General features: G+C 34.6%; 1 protein-coding gene across 1 annotated transcript in view; it reads left to right on the forward strand.

Annotated features, from left to right (window-relative positions):
• Positions 1 to 15,835, forward strand: part of LOC132739149 (uncharacterized) — a 47,626-nt gene that overhangs the window by 14,029 nt on the left and 17,762 nt on the right. The window contains exons 2-3 of the mRNA XM_060726804.1: positions 1,816 to 1,885; positions 5,690 to 5,806. Coding sequence (XP_060582787.1) covers positions 1,816 to 1,885; positions 5,690 to 5,806 — 187 coding nt within the window. The remainder of the gene's footprint in view (positions 1 to 1,815; positions 1,886 to 5,689; positions 5,807 to 15,835) is intronic.

A 15,835-nucleotide genomic window follows, 5' to 3' on the forward strand; every position in this document is an offset into this window, starting at 1 on the left:
AATTTTACAGAGTGGACTAAACCCCACAACTTTATCTATTGGGCAAGATTTGATGGATTAACATACATATAATATACGTACATATATCTTAATATAATATAACACATTATTAGTCCCCTACCGGTTTAACCGGAGGGGACTTTAGGTTTACCCTCCGTCCGTCTGTCCGTCTGTCTGTCTGTCCGTCCGTCAGTCCGTCCGTCCACAAAACTGGATCCCGCGATAACGCAAAAAGTACTGAAAATATTTTTATGAAACTTGATATATGGATAGATGGCAGTATGGAGATTATGCACGTCTTTTTTTTTCTTCCTATGTTGAAAATTCTGGTTGCTATGGCAACAAATAGTCTGAAAATATGGCAAATTTAACACATAAACTGGATCCAGTGATAACTCAAAAATACTGAAAATATTTTCATGAAACTTGAAATATGGGTAGATGGCAGTCTGGAGATTATGCACATCTTTTTCTTTTCTTCCTATGTTGAAAATTCTGGTTGCTATGGCAACAAATAGCCTGAATTTCAAGATTTCTGATTTAAATTTTTCAGCTTTTTCACTATATGTTCTTTATTTCTTGAGGTGTTTACTTCAAACTTTAAATATAAGTTTCTGGTCATCAACCACATCATATGTGACAAGGTTTATAACTCTAGCACAAAAATATCAGTATTACCTCCCTTGAACTTAGATTTTTTAGGGGAAAAAATGTTGTCTTTTTTAAATAACGTCTTTATTTCCTAATGTATCTACTTCAAACTTCATATATATGTTTCTTATTATCACTCGACATTTTTGAGAAGGTTAAATACTCTAGCAAGACTATTTCCAGAATTATGTCCCCCTTGAACTTAGATTTTTTTCGAGAAACTGGTATTTTCACTCCAACTTCTTCATTCTTTATAGGATTTACTTTAAAATCCCACATCGTAATAATATGACAAGGTTGTATAAACATAATTTCCTTACTAAGCATGGAAACTTAACACATTACTGTGATATAGACAAACTTATTTTATTATGTTTTGTGGTCGATATTTTCAAATACAGACTTCATCCTCAAATTCATTATAAATGGCAATACACAGGAGTGTATGACAATTAAAGAACTTTTTGAGGGACCGGTAGGGGACTACTGTATTGCCCGCAATACTATCAAATGCTTGTTTTAATTTTTTTTTCAAATGCATCTTAAATTACATTCGTGTTTGACACCTTGTGAAATCAAGTGTCATGCCTAATAGCATTCAAACGAATAACAACATAACAATAAATTTAACATATAGGTAGCTTTTGACTTTAAATCAGTGGTCTCAATAGTGGAGTCAGATAAAGAATAAAACAAAGAATTGGGACTAAATCTGGTGGTCTTAAAAGTGGATAAGCGAGGTGGTCTTATTTCTGGGTCATCAAACCATTGAGGTAAAGAACAGAAAATTCCGTACTTTTTAAAAATGGCCTTAATAACGGGGCGGTCTTAATTCCGGGGTGGTCTTAAGTAGCGATTCTACTTTATTATACTATGGTCTTCGTGCCTGATCATTTGACACATTTTTTCATTTTCTTTCATTTCAAATGCTGAAAAAATGACATTGACCCCCGAAATGCACCAGACACTTTAACTTAATGGCAAAGTCCAATCAATAGAAAAAAAGGTTCCTGCTTTTTAGTGTAATGGGGTGGATATCAGTTTTACACAAATGAATCTTGTTACTCCTGTTATTTGTTTTCCAGTCTTGTCCATACACTAAAATCAAATGAATATGCAAAATATTTTTGTACACAAAAAAGTCAAGTATGATATTTTTTACAGATGATTGATAGAGATGTTACTGAGGAGAGAGATCCAGAAAAATGTCATCTATGTATGGTAAATCCTAAAGGTAGTTATGATCTTTAGAATGCATTCTTATTTTGGATATATTCTCTAATCAAAAATAACATGTAGCAAAAGTAATTGCAATTTGCTATTTTTATTCTGAAGAAACTTAGAAACTGGTACTGAGTTCGTACATTGATATCGTACATAATCATTGATACCATTTTACAATTGAACGTACATGTAACCCGACAAAAAATGGCAGATGGCGAGCCCATTTATGCAGCCGTGTTGAATTTTTGACGTCCATTTTTGTTACCATGTGAAATTAAATTATTCATTCTGACTAACTAAAGACAGGCGTTGTAGGTCTACAGGAAGAATTGTTCTAATTTTGTTAATTGTATATAACACAGATAATAAACTAATTTACTATCTTACCAAACGCTGGAATGGAAAGGACAATAGTATTGAAATTATACTTTTAAAACAACAACTCTTATACCAATAAAAACTGAGCAGCAATGTTCCTTGCATAAAGCCCTTTAGAAATTGTTCACAAAAATTCATTCTGTCCTAAAAAAAACTTAAAACATCTTGTTGTAAAAAAAACAAAAAGGATAGTGCTTAGATAAATGGCATGAAAAGTCTTCTTGGGGATGTCTACCAAGTTTGTTCAAATTAAAGCTCTATGGTCAAATTTTGCCCCGCCCCAGTTGGTCATTGATTTTCCTTATATGTATATAGTAAAAACTATAAAAAAAATCTTAACGAGATAATCCAAAAACCGAAGGAGCTAAAGTTTAGATATTTAGAATGAAACTGGATGTTTACCAAGTTTGTTCAAATAAAAGCCTCGAGATCAAAAACTGATTTAGGGATTGGCCATATACATATAGCCATTTCAGTACATTCCATTAATGGCTAAATAACCTCCCTTTAATAAGATTTAGTAAAGATTTGCATTCATACGAAGAAAATGAATAAGATTTTTTAATTATAATTTTTATATTTATGGTTATTTAGAAATGAAGAAAATATTTATCTAATAAAAATATGTCTTTTGATCTTCTTGATCACAATCATCTTTACGAATAACTGCAGCAGTATATATATTAAGAAAATCTCAATTTTAGTACAGGGCCTCCGTGGCCGAGTGGTTAAGGTCGCTGACTTGAGATCACAGATCCCTCACCGCTGTAGGTTCGATCCTCACTCGGGCCGAAATCTTTAATGTGTGGAAGTCATCCAGCTGGCTTAAGTCGGTGGTTCTACCCAGGTGCCCCTCGTGCCTGAAATAATGCCCGGAAGGGCACTTGGGGTCTTCCTCCACCAATAAAAGTTGGAAAACAATCGACGAAAATCGGCAACAAGTACTAGTAAACTCCTTGACAGCCTGCCCAGGAACGATGCGGTGGTGCTTTGGTGAAATCAATGTGGCTTACTGTTGTGATCCGGATAGCAACACCACCATCATGTTAGCACCTGTGACTGCAAAGGATAATACACAAAGTATAAACTAACGCATGGCTGCTATCGTAAATACTACTATTCACTATGGTGAATTCAGGAATACACATCCTGACCACATTAAATGCTGATAAGCCCCAGCTATCTGTACTTCTAAAAATGCAATATAAACTGCAGTTATGCTCTATGTTTTAACCCTGTAACCTAAATTTTATAATGATCTTATGCTCATGCAGTGGACCTCTACAATTGTTTTTTAAATAATAGCCCTCAGGTCTAATTTGGTAGGGCCCTGGGAAACATAAATTTTCCATTTATGTATATGGCAAAAACTTAAGATATCTCTAAATTTACAGAAGTTAAAGCTTAGTTACCATAGCATCCAGTGACTTCTGGCAGCCATTGGCTTTATAGAACTGTAAAATTTCATAGCAACCAGTGACTTCCATAGCAAACATCATCTTATTTACATTGAATTTCAAAGCAGGCACTGACTGACTTATAAGGAAACCATTTCATTCATACAGCAATCAGTGACTTCTTATGTAACTTGTCATCCAGTAATCTAGTAATGTTTTTAAATGTGCACTATTTCAGATACAAATGAAGATTTAATTTTTATGCCCCCCCCCCCCCCCTTCGAAGAAGAGGGGGTATATTGTTTTGCTAATGTCTGTCGGTCTGTCCGTCGGTAGACTACATGGTTCCTGCTGATTATCTTGAAAAGAATTTATCACAAAGTCTTCATATTTAACATAGTGAAATAAGTAGTAGATGATCCCTATTGATTTTCGGGTCACTAGGTCAAAGGTCAATGTCACAGGGGCCTTAAATGTCAAAATGGTTTCCGCTGATTATCTTGAAAAGTATTAATCACAAAGAAGTCATATTTCACATATTGATTGGTCATAACTAGTAGATGACCCCTATTGATTTTGGGGTCACTAGGTCAAACGTCAGGGTCATAGGGTCTTTGAATGGTAGAATGGTTTCGGCTCATTATCTTGAAAGATAATAATCACAAAGTCTTCATATTTCACATAGTGATTGGTCATAACCAACATATGATCCGTATTGCTTTTGGGGTCACTAGATCAAAGGTCAAGGTCACAGGGGCCTTAAGTGTCAGAATGGTTTCCGCATATTATCTTGAAGATTTTTTATCACAAGTAAGTGAACCTATTGATTTTGGGGTGAGTAGGTCAAAGGTAAAGTTCACATGTTACTTGAATGTCAGTTTGGTTTCCGCTGATTATCTTGAAAAATATTTATCAAAAAGTCCTCATATTTGTAGTGTTGATTGGTAATACCTATTAGATGACCCCTATTGATTTTGGTTCACTAGTTCAAAGTTCTAGGTCACAGGGACCTTAAATATCTTATTATCTTGAAAACTATTTATCACAGAGTCTTCATTATTTTTCTGTTTTCCATAATTGAACACTTCCATGTACCCATTTACAAGTTTCTGTAACAAAATTACCAATTATGTGAGTCAAGGGCTAGGAAGGAGGGCATATGTGTCGTTTGACATTCTTGTTTATATTTGCTTTTGTTTATAGTTTACAATATAACTTGTTCCTTGTCTTCGGAAGTATAAATATTCAAGTGAGCCCCTTGGGTGGGGTCAATATTGAAGCAAGAGGCATGATTCGTATCATTTTTGTAAAGGTCTCTAAGTTAATGTAATATGCTAAACATCTAAGCTCTAAACATTGTAGTTTCTGACAATAAAACTTAAATGTGTTTTCCTATGGAATGATCCCCAGTGTGAGGCTAATTTTGATAAAAAAAAGCCAAATCTGTGTCCTGCATATTGTCTCATTATAAGTAATATGATCAATTCGAAATTTATACAAAATGATTACGTTTGACCTTGACATTGACCTGAGGGAGGTAAAACCTGTGTTCTGCTCATTAGTTTTCTTCGTTATGATTAACATTTCGGCCAAAAGGTTTCAATTTCCTTCAACTAGTTCAAAAATACATTTTCTATGTTAGTCCATTATATCAAGTTATTTCGAGGGTTGGCCGATTTTTTTATCAAGAAGACCAAGTCTGTGTTATTCAAATAGTCTATAAGTACTATTTCTGCTTAAAAGTGTTAATTTATTTCTTAAGTTTAAATAGATACAGAGCGGATACTAAGTTTTTATATAAATACAAACTAACTGTGACCTTGACCTGAAGAAGGTCACACCTGGGATCTGCTCATCATCTCATTTTGTTTAACATTTCTGCCAATTAGTTTCAATTTTCTTCCACCGATTCAAAATATACAGGATGACTAGACATATAAAGAGCAGTAAATTTAGTTATTTTTTTCTTAATTAATACCGGTACTTAAATGAAATTTATTTAATATTGCCACACTTATGTAACTTTTTTATAACCTCAGCTGGAGATGTAGAGGTTGCCAACCATCACTGCATTAATGTATGTGTATCCTGCGAAAAAACTAGTTTTCTGAATCCAATAAGATGCCATTGTGGCAATGAAATACGACCAAGGATTGGTAAGTACATTTGTTTGCAAAACACCTGTCAAAAATCCATTTAATTATATGCGTTCTTGTGTGTATGCGTGTGCTAACTTAAAAATCTTCTTGTTAAAAATCACCATCTTGTAAAAGACCACTAGTCCAAAAATAAACCAAATTAGCCAGGATTGTTCCTTGGGTGAAAGGCTTCCAAAGTTATTCAAAGAATTTAATTCTATCCATGAATCTGGTTGCCATGATACCAAAATTATTATCAAGTAAGAAAACTTTTATTTTTAATGAAATATAACTATGTTACAGCCTTTGTATCTGAAGATCGACACATCTGCACATGTCTTTCATTTGACATGCTGGAATATAATCATTGACCAATAAATTTACTACTAGACACTTCTGCCTTATGGCAAAGTTCATTAGAAGCAACAAAAAAACTACATCTGTTCCCACTATTTAGTATTATATTATTGCGTGGCAAAGCTGTCACAAATGCAATCTTGTTTACTTCTACGTTTAATCTGGAAGTTTTGGCAATTTGAATAATTTATTGTGTCGCCTCTACGGAGTAGTGGCGACATATAGGGATCACTTCTCCGTCGTCTGTCTGTCCGTCTGTCTGTCTGTCTGTCCGTCCGTCACAAAACTTGTTCGGACTACTCCTCATAAACTACTGGTGCAATTTCATCCAAACTTTACAGGAATGATCAGTACCAAGTCTAGTTGTGCATATTGTCAGCATTTTCCGGTTCAATGATTTTTGTCAGAGTTATGGCCCTTTAATAATTTTTATTTTTAAAGTTTGTCTACTACTTCTCTTATACCACTAATGCAATTTCAATGAAACTTTTTAGGATTGATCTGTAGCTCAAGACCTTGCGCATATTGCACGGGTTTTCCGGTTGAATGATTTTTGGCCGAGTTATGGCCCTTTGATAAAAAGGTGTTTTTTTCTGTGTGTTGCCAGATACACAAAAGCTTGTCCGGACTACTCCTCATAAACTACTGGTGCAATTTTATCCAAACTTTACAGGAATGATCAGTACCAAGTCTAGTTGTGCACTGTCCGTCTGTCTGTCCGTCTGTCACAAAACTTGTCCAAACATGAAATTGGCCATCATGAGGCGACACGTGTGATCACTGATCGCTCTTGTTTCTGAATGTATTTTCTTCATACATAGATATAATGGCCTTGACCCATAAATGACCTTGACCTTTAAGGTATATATTTTAGCTCATCTGTCACAAAGTGACATGTTGAGCTTTTGTGATCGCTTTTCGTCCGGCGTCCGGCCGTAAACTTTTACTTTAAACAACATCTCCTCATTAACCGATGAGCCAATTTCATCCAAAATTCACAGGAATGTTCCTTTGGTAGTCAACTTTAAAAATTGTTCAAAAAATTTAATTCCATGCAGAACTCTGGTTGCCATGGCAACCAAAAGAAAAAACTTAAAATATCTTCTATTAGAAAACCGAAAGAGCTAAAGCTTAAATATTTAACAAGAGACATCATCTTGTCAGTGTCTACCAAGTTTGTTAAAATAAATGCCCTGGAGTCAAAATTGGCACCGCCCGGGGGTCATTGATTTTCCTTATTTGTATATAGTAAAAACTTAAAAAATCTTCTTTTAAAAAAAAAACAAATAGCTAGAGTTTAGATATTAAGCATGAAACATCTTCTAGTGGGTGTCCACCAAATTTGTTCAAATAAAAGCCCTTGGGTAAAAATTGGCTCAGCCCCAGGGGGTCATTGATTTTCCTTATTTTTATATAGTAAAAACTTAACAAATCTTCTTTTAAAAACCCTAAAGAGCTTGAGCTAAGATATTTAACAAAAACATCTTCTTAAGGGTGTCTACCAAGTTTGTTCAAATAAGGGCACTTGGGTTAAAATTGACCCCGCCCCAGGGGATCATTGAATTTCCTTATATATGTATAGTAAAAACTTCAAAAATAATCTTCTTATAAAAACACCAAAGAGCTAGAGTTTAGATTATAAGCATGAAATATTTTCTAGTAAGTGTCTACTAAGTTTGTTAAATTAAAAGTCCTGGGGTCAAAATTGGCCCCTCCCGGGGGGTCATTGTTTTTCCCAATATTCATATAGTTAAAACTTTAAAAATCTTATTAACACCCAAAGAGCTAGAGCTTAGATATTTATCATAAAACATCTTCTAATAGGTGTCTACCTAGTTTGTTCAAATAAAAGCCCCTGGTTTAAAATTGACATTGGCCCAGGGGCCTATATACAGGTGAGCGATTTTAGGGCCATAATGCCCCCCTTGTTTTAATTCTGATTGCTTTTTGGTTTAACTGGCACATTATATTGATGACTGGATAGTCTTAAAACTGCGAAATAACATTTCTTTAAGTAGACTTAATTGACCGTTACTAATGCATGATATTTAAGGTCAAGTCTATCTTTTTAACTGACTATAACACAGGGGCTGCCACATGCTACACAGTAGCAAGGACATATGGGGATCACTTATCTCTCATGTGTCTATCTCTCTGTCTGTCCGACTGTCCGTCTGTCACAAAATATGTCAGGAATTTCATCAAAACTTTACAGGAATGATCAGTGTAAAATCTAGTTGTATCGTCTGCATTTTCTAGTTCAATTAGTTTTGTCAGAGTTATGGCCCTTTATTTATCTAATGTGTTTATTATCTAACGTGTTAAAGTTTGGCCAGGCTGCTCTTGTATCACTGACGTAATTTGAAATGTAAAAAGATTGATTGGTATCTCAATTACTTGCACATATTACATGGGTTATTGTTTTGCTGAGGTAATGCCCTTGAATAAAAAGACATTAAGGGACAGTGATAATTTTTATTGATAATTCTTAAATTTTCCATACAAAAAACACTCAAATATCCATACAGTCAATACATTTCCAGCAAAATGTAATTGGCTGTTACCAGCCAACACGTGATCATTTATAGCTCTTTAATTATATTGGACTTATTTGATTTATACTAGGACAAAACAACATTAAAAATTAAGATTTAAACTTTATCTTTAAATATAATTGACTGTCAAGGTCAGATATGAAATTAAATTATATTTATACAAAAAATGATGCTCCCCCTGGATCATTGCAAACTGTTTGCAAAGTGACAAAATGTTAAAGATAAAAATAACGAACAAAAACATTTCAAATTGTTTAATTTGTTGTAAGCAACTTTGGAGATGCCGACTGTTTCAAAATACTTTTACTTAAAGTACAAACATTTATAAAATACAATTGTAACGTCAAAGGATAAGCGTTATCATCTTCATTTCCAACAGCATGAACAACACAAACATATATAATAAAACATCTTAACTTGGCGCAACTTCATATTTTAAGATTTGTTAGATATTAAAATTAGAATTTTCTTCAGTCATTATCGTCGACTGTCCTAGCGCTGAATGACCACGTTGTACATTACACCAGAGAAACTCATGCGCTACACAGCGCCACCTATTGCAAACAATTACAACGAAACAAGGGGAAATAGTTATCATCTAATTCACTGCGTTCAAACGCAGAAAATTATTTTCCCCCTAGATCATTGCAAACTGTTTGCAAAGTGACAAAGTGAAATAGATAAAAGAAACGAACTTGTTTAATTTGTTGTAAGCGATTTTAGATGCCGGCTGACCTCAAATATTGTCAAAACTAATTGCGCCAAGTTAAACGTTACGACATCAATATAACAATATATACATGAACAAATAGCATTAATACTATTATAAACCTAAATTTTGAGATACTAGCAATCTTTCCTCCATATTGTCTTTGATATAACCGTCTTTTAATAGCTAGACCAACGGCCGCGTCTTTTAAACATTCGGTCTTTAATGATGCGGTTAGCTTCGGCTGAAGCTCCGCCTGAGCGCAGGGAATGTAAACTGAACTTAGAAACATCTTTGACATGAGGAGCTAAAGCTTTATGAAATAAATCTCTCAGAGTAGAATAAGAAATGTGTTTATTAACAAGTTTCGTTTTATGCCCAATTAAAGTTGCACTAAAACCACAGAAAATAAAAGAACTTGAATCAGTGGAAAAATAAGCCCATAAAAATATTTTTTCCAAAGTTTTAACTGGGCACAACTCTGCACCAGTTCTTGCTATAACGAGCCAAGCACCGTCCCTATAACGGTCAGTTTTCCTTGCTTGATTCTATGAAAACATCCATATGAGTACTATGTAAAACAATGTCATTATAATGTAAATTTAACAATTCCGAACTCCTTAAAAAACCGGAGAAGGATAAAAGTAATGCACAAATAGTTCTCTGTGTAAAAAACATTTCCTTCTTCAAACAAACTGTGATACATAGACTGTAATACGGTTCTTTTTTATTAATAGGTTTAGCTAAAATGCGTTTAGCTGCCTCTAATATGTTAAGAACAATGTTAGAATTAGTTGGAGAACTAAACTTATTAATGTCATGAAACCACTTAATGCTGTAAATGCCGTTATTATATGCCTACAAGAATTAACACTTTGTATCAATGACGTAAGATATAAAGCCAACGGAAAATCCCCCGCGGGCAAAATGTCCCTACTACCATGACCGTTAGATAAAGCCCATATCCTCCATCTCTTGAAAGCATTTGTATAGTTTTTGAGCGTGCTGTCAGCTCTAGACTGGAGGAGTATATTCGGCTGTAGAGTCACTTTGTCCACCAGGATCTCCGGCAGGCTATCTACCTCGTCACGGTGGCTCTGGAAAAATAAATGTATAATCATACTTTTTAATTACATGAAAACTTGATTGGTGTAAAATTAATAATACATATATATAAAATTAAGAAAACACTCCTTAAACTTAGTCTTAAGAAACGAAAATTAAACATTTTTAAAATACCAAAACAATAATTCGACAGACGAAAGTGTCTATATACGAGCGTATATTAACATCTTAATTACTAAAATTTATTTAAAAAAAAACTAAACAAAAATATTCTTAACATATGTATGTCACTATAAGATAAATACCAATGAAATGCTTAACTTAGTAAATACTAACGTCGTGTATGTTTTGTCTTAAAGGAAACATTTACACAGTTAATTTTACCCCCGAAACAAAGTTTGGGGGGTATATTGAAGTCACCCGGTGGTCGGTCGGTCCAGCGGTCCGTTGCATTTTCCTTGTCCGGAGCATAACTTGAAGACTACTGTTGAAATTCAATATAACTTCATACGATGGTCAAGCACATTGAGAGGAAGTGCAGTGCACAAGAACCATTACTCCATCTTGACTAATTACAGAGTTATTGCCCATTGTTTATTTTCCATTGCTTTCTTTTGTCCGGAGCATAACTTGAAAACTACTGGTTGGAATTCAAAACAACTTCATACAATTGTCAAGCACAATAAGGGGCAGTGCAGTGCACAAGAATCATAACTCTATCTAAAGAAATTACAGAGTTATTGCCCTTTGTTACTTTTCCTTTGCTTTCTTTTGTCTGGACCATAACTTGAAGACTAATAGTTGGAATTCAATATATTTTCAAACAAAATGGTCAATCACATTGCGAGGAAGTGCAATGCTTAAGAACCATAACTCCATCTTGACTTATTACAGAGTTACTGCCCTTTGTTACTTTTCCTTGTCCGGAGCATAACTTAAAAACTACAGGTTGGAGTTCAAAACAACTTCATGCAATGGTCAAGCACAATAAGAGGAAGTGCAGTGCACAAGAACTATAACTACATCTTCACTGATTACAGAGTTATTGCCATTTGTTATTTTTCCCTTGCTTTTTTGTCCAGAGCATAACTTGAAAACTAATGGTTGAAATTCAATATTACTTCATAAAATGATTAAGTACATTGAGTTGAGGTGCAGTGCACAAGAACCATAACTCCATCTTGACTTATTACAGAGTTACTGCCCTTTGTTACTTTTCCTTGTCCGGGGCATAACTTGAAAACTACTGTTTGGAATTCAATACAACTTTATACAGTTGTCAAGCACATTAAGAGGAAGTGCAGTGCACAAGAAGCATAACTACATTTTGACAAATTACAGAGTTATTGCCCTTTGATACTTTTCCTTGTCCGGAGCATAACTTCAAACGTACTGGTTGGAATTCAATACAACTTCATACAATGGTCAAGCACAATAAGAGGAAGTGCAGTGCACAAGAACTATAACTCTTTCCAGAGTAATTATAGAGTGATTGCCTTTGTTACTTTTCCATTGCTTTTTTCTTGTCCAGAGCATAACTTGAAAACTACTCGTTGGAATTCAATACTATTTGATACAAGGGTCAAGTATATTGAGAGGAAACGCAGTGCACAGAAACCATAACTCTTTCTTGACTCATTAAAGTTGTTTGCCCTTTGTAACTTTTTATTGTCCAGTGCATAACTTGAAAATGTATGGCTGGAATTCAATGAAACTTTAAACAATGGTCAAAGGCAGTAAGATGAAGTGCAGTGCACAAAACATAACTCTATTTGGACAAATTTCAGTTATTGTCCTTTGTTACTTTTTTGTCCAGTGCATAACTTGAAAACTAGTAGTTTGAATTCATTACTATTCATACAAGGGTCAAGTATATTGAGAGGAAGCGCAGTGCACAGAAACCATTACTCTTTATTGACTCATTTAAAAGTTTTTGTCCTTTGTTACTTTTTATTGTCCAGTGCATAACTTGAAAATTAATGGTTGGAATTCAATGAAACTTTATACACTGGTCAAAGGCAGTAAGATGAAGTGCAGTGCACAAGACATAACCCTATTTGGACAAATTACAGTTATTGCCCTTTGTTACTTTTTTGTCCAGTGCGTAACTTGAAAACCAGTAGTTGGAATTCAATACAACTTCATACAATGGTCAAGCGCAATGAGAGGAAGTGCAGTGTACAATAACCATAACATTATCTTCAGTATTTATTGAGTTATTGCCCTGTCTTCCTTTTCCTTGTCTTTCTAAACTTATTACAGAGTAATTCAGTAAAACCTCATTAATGGCCTACCACATTGAAAAAAAATGCAACATACAAGAACCACAACTGTCTATAAATGCCCACAACCATAACTCTGTTTTAATTCTTTTACAAGGTATTCTGTTACTAGTAACATCTTCATTTCCGAAGTAGTCTTGCGGGGCTTTTAATCACATTTAGTGATAGTTCTAGTTGCTATAAGCCTTATTAAGCTATTTTCATGGCTGCTTAGCCTCATTAAGCTATTCTCATGGCAGCTTAGCTTCATTAAGCTATTCTCATGGCTGTTTAGCCTCATTAAACTATTCTTATGGCTGCTAAGCCTCATTATAAGATATTCTCATGGCTGCTGAGTGGCAGTGCTGAGCCTCATTAAAGTATTACCGTTAGCAATTCTCATGGCTGCTATGCCTCTTCAAAATATTCTTATGCCTTGCTGCTAAGTCTAAAAACTATTCTCATGGCTGCTAAGCCTGTGAAAAATCTAATGATTTCAAAATCTCATTTACGCTCACATAGGTCTATATTTAGTGTAATATTAAGTAACTGTTTAACGTTAGACGCTTTTTAACTCTAAAAAAACACTTTTTTTTGTTAGAAAACAATTTTTAAAGCAAGCATATCGAAAAATAAAATCTTGATTGCGAAAAATACCCCTTCCGTTCGAACATTTTGTGTAAAATTGTCTTTCACGAGGTAAGATAATAAGGTCTACTACTTCTTTACAAAATCTACCATTAGGACATGAAATAGGCCAAAAATTGATTCCCCAATCATCATAATCGATAGTTTTTGATATGTAATCGCTTTTCTGATTCTGAGACCTCGGAATCCATTCTACATATATAGAAATCGAATGTTGTAAACAAAATCTGTATATACTAACATCAACTTGCTGTAAATTACGTACCATCGACCCATTTCGTATTATTTTACTGACTGCTTGATTGTCAATAAACCATTTTATACGGTTGTCTCTAAGCTATAGATTTTAAAACCCCGAAAACTGCGGTTAATTCTCTCCAAGTAGAGGAAAGTAGCATTTCCTCAGGAGACCAAATACCGTAAGTAACGCTTTGAATGGTTGTTACTTCGTAACCAACGTAAGCGTAACTACTTGAGTCCGAATATACTACTTTAGAGTATGAGGGGTTAATAAACATGTCCCTAGCGCTTAAATTAAGTATTTCGTTTCGCCAAAACTCTAATTATTTCCTACTTTCATGAGAAACGCGGACATAATAATTCCAGTGAGGAGCATCTAATATATCCATACTGATATATTTAGTCATGATAAGCGAATTGTTTCCGAATACGATTAACATTGATATGATTTTGCCTACGAAACTAGCTAATAAACGTACACAAACACGACTGGGTTTCTTTATAGCACTTTCGATCATTTCAAGAGTGTAAAAACACAAATTCTCGCTTCCGGTACGGAAATTATACCAGATTCAAAATTTAAGTTTAAACCTAAAAAATCCATGATACGCGTAGGTTCCCAGATACATTTCTCTAATTTGGGAACAAACCCTGGAGAAATCAGATTTTGCTTTATCTCTGCAGCTACTGTGCTTATTTTATCATGGGTTTCGTCTGTAGCAAAACCATCATCAAGAAAACATAACGTCCTTTTGCCCTCGCCCCTCCATTTTACAATTACAGGGCGAAACACCTTACTGAAAACATATGCGCTCGTAGATAAAACCAAAAGGGAGAACTAAAAACTTATAAAAAGTTGAAACGCCTTGTAAATTTGTCCAGGAAAACCCCAAAAATGTAGTATGTGGCGGGAAAATCTCAATAAAATGATAGCGGAATGAATATCAAAATTTTATCATCCATGAACCTTTTTTGAGAAATTCAAGAGCAATTTTGATATCGTCATAATTTAAAATACTGTTTCCATAAATGCTTGTTAACTGCACGTAAATCTAGAATAAGCCTACGTTTGTCGTTCGACAGAAACAGTCGAAGGATTTACAATAAATGGTATTTCTTAGCAAATTTATATCAAGCCCCTGTCTAACAATTCTTGAATAGCTTGAATATCAAAAGCTTTGTTTTCTAAAGCAGGCAAATGGCATGATTCGGGTTTATAGAAAAAAAAGAATTTTATAACTCTGCAAAATCGTATCAATAAAAAATATTTGTTGTAATCGATTTCCAAAAAAATTTAAATTTTGTCTTAATCTACCCCTAACAATTATTTCTTTTCTGACCAGACTCGTATTCAAAATTTTCATGTGTTAAAAAAACTTGATTTTTTCTGTCATTAAAATTTCTTGAGTCATTACATAAATACTCATCTTCTAGATCAACTGTATCCGAAATGTTAATTCTTGACTCGCTTGAAGATGGTTGCTGAACTGTCTATGAGCGCCGGAAGTGGTCAAAAGATCCACATATGAAACAGGAACCGTAGGCGGTTGATCGTTGTCCATATGGACTGGAGCCTCGAATAAAGCCTGTGTTTCGAGCTTGTGAGATCGGAAATGGTGCTGCTTGGTGATGCTGCTGCGCTTGGGAAGTGAAAAGTAGGGGGAAGAGAAGGCGCAGTAACCGTTAGCAGAATGGTTGTCTGCGTGTCGTTTGGAGAACGTTTGGCTGACTTAGACTTTCGACGTTTAGCTGCTTGATTTTCAGCATTCGGAGCTTTGCTTCATCATCAGAATCACTGGTGAGAGGGTTCGATGTATAACAATCAACAGTATCCCACCGAATTCGGACTGGTCAGCGACTTGAATGAGTTTCTGTCTGCGAGAGACTAAATCTACTGATTCTTGCAGGATTTCGCTGCAGTACTCGTACTTTTTGTTTTTAAGAGCCAAGTCCAATTAATTAAATGTTCTAGTATATCACGGTTAAATTCATGCTGAATATTAATACTTTTTCTCTTCCAGTCAAAGTCCACATCTGCTTTTAACTTTTTAACTTCCTGTCTTACAGAAATATTATTGCCCCGTACTTCTTCACGTAAAGAATTAACATCGTCGTTGTGCCTTTATAACTGCTGTTGGATTAAATCTGAAGTACTGTTAGACTTTTCTTCAGTCATTATCGTCGGCTGTCCTAGCGCTGAATGAACACGTTG

This window comes from Ruditapes philippinarum, unplaced genomic scaffold, assembly GCF_026571515.1.
Source record: "Ruditapes philippinarum isolate M1 unplaced genomic scaffold, ASM2657151v2 ctg545_1_1_1_1, whole genome shotgun sequence".
NCBI classification, from domain to species: Eukaryota; Metazoa; Mollusca; class Bivalvia; order Venerida; family Veneridae; genus Ruditapes; species Ruditapes philippinarum.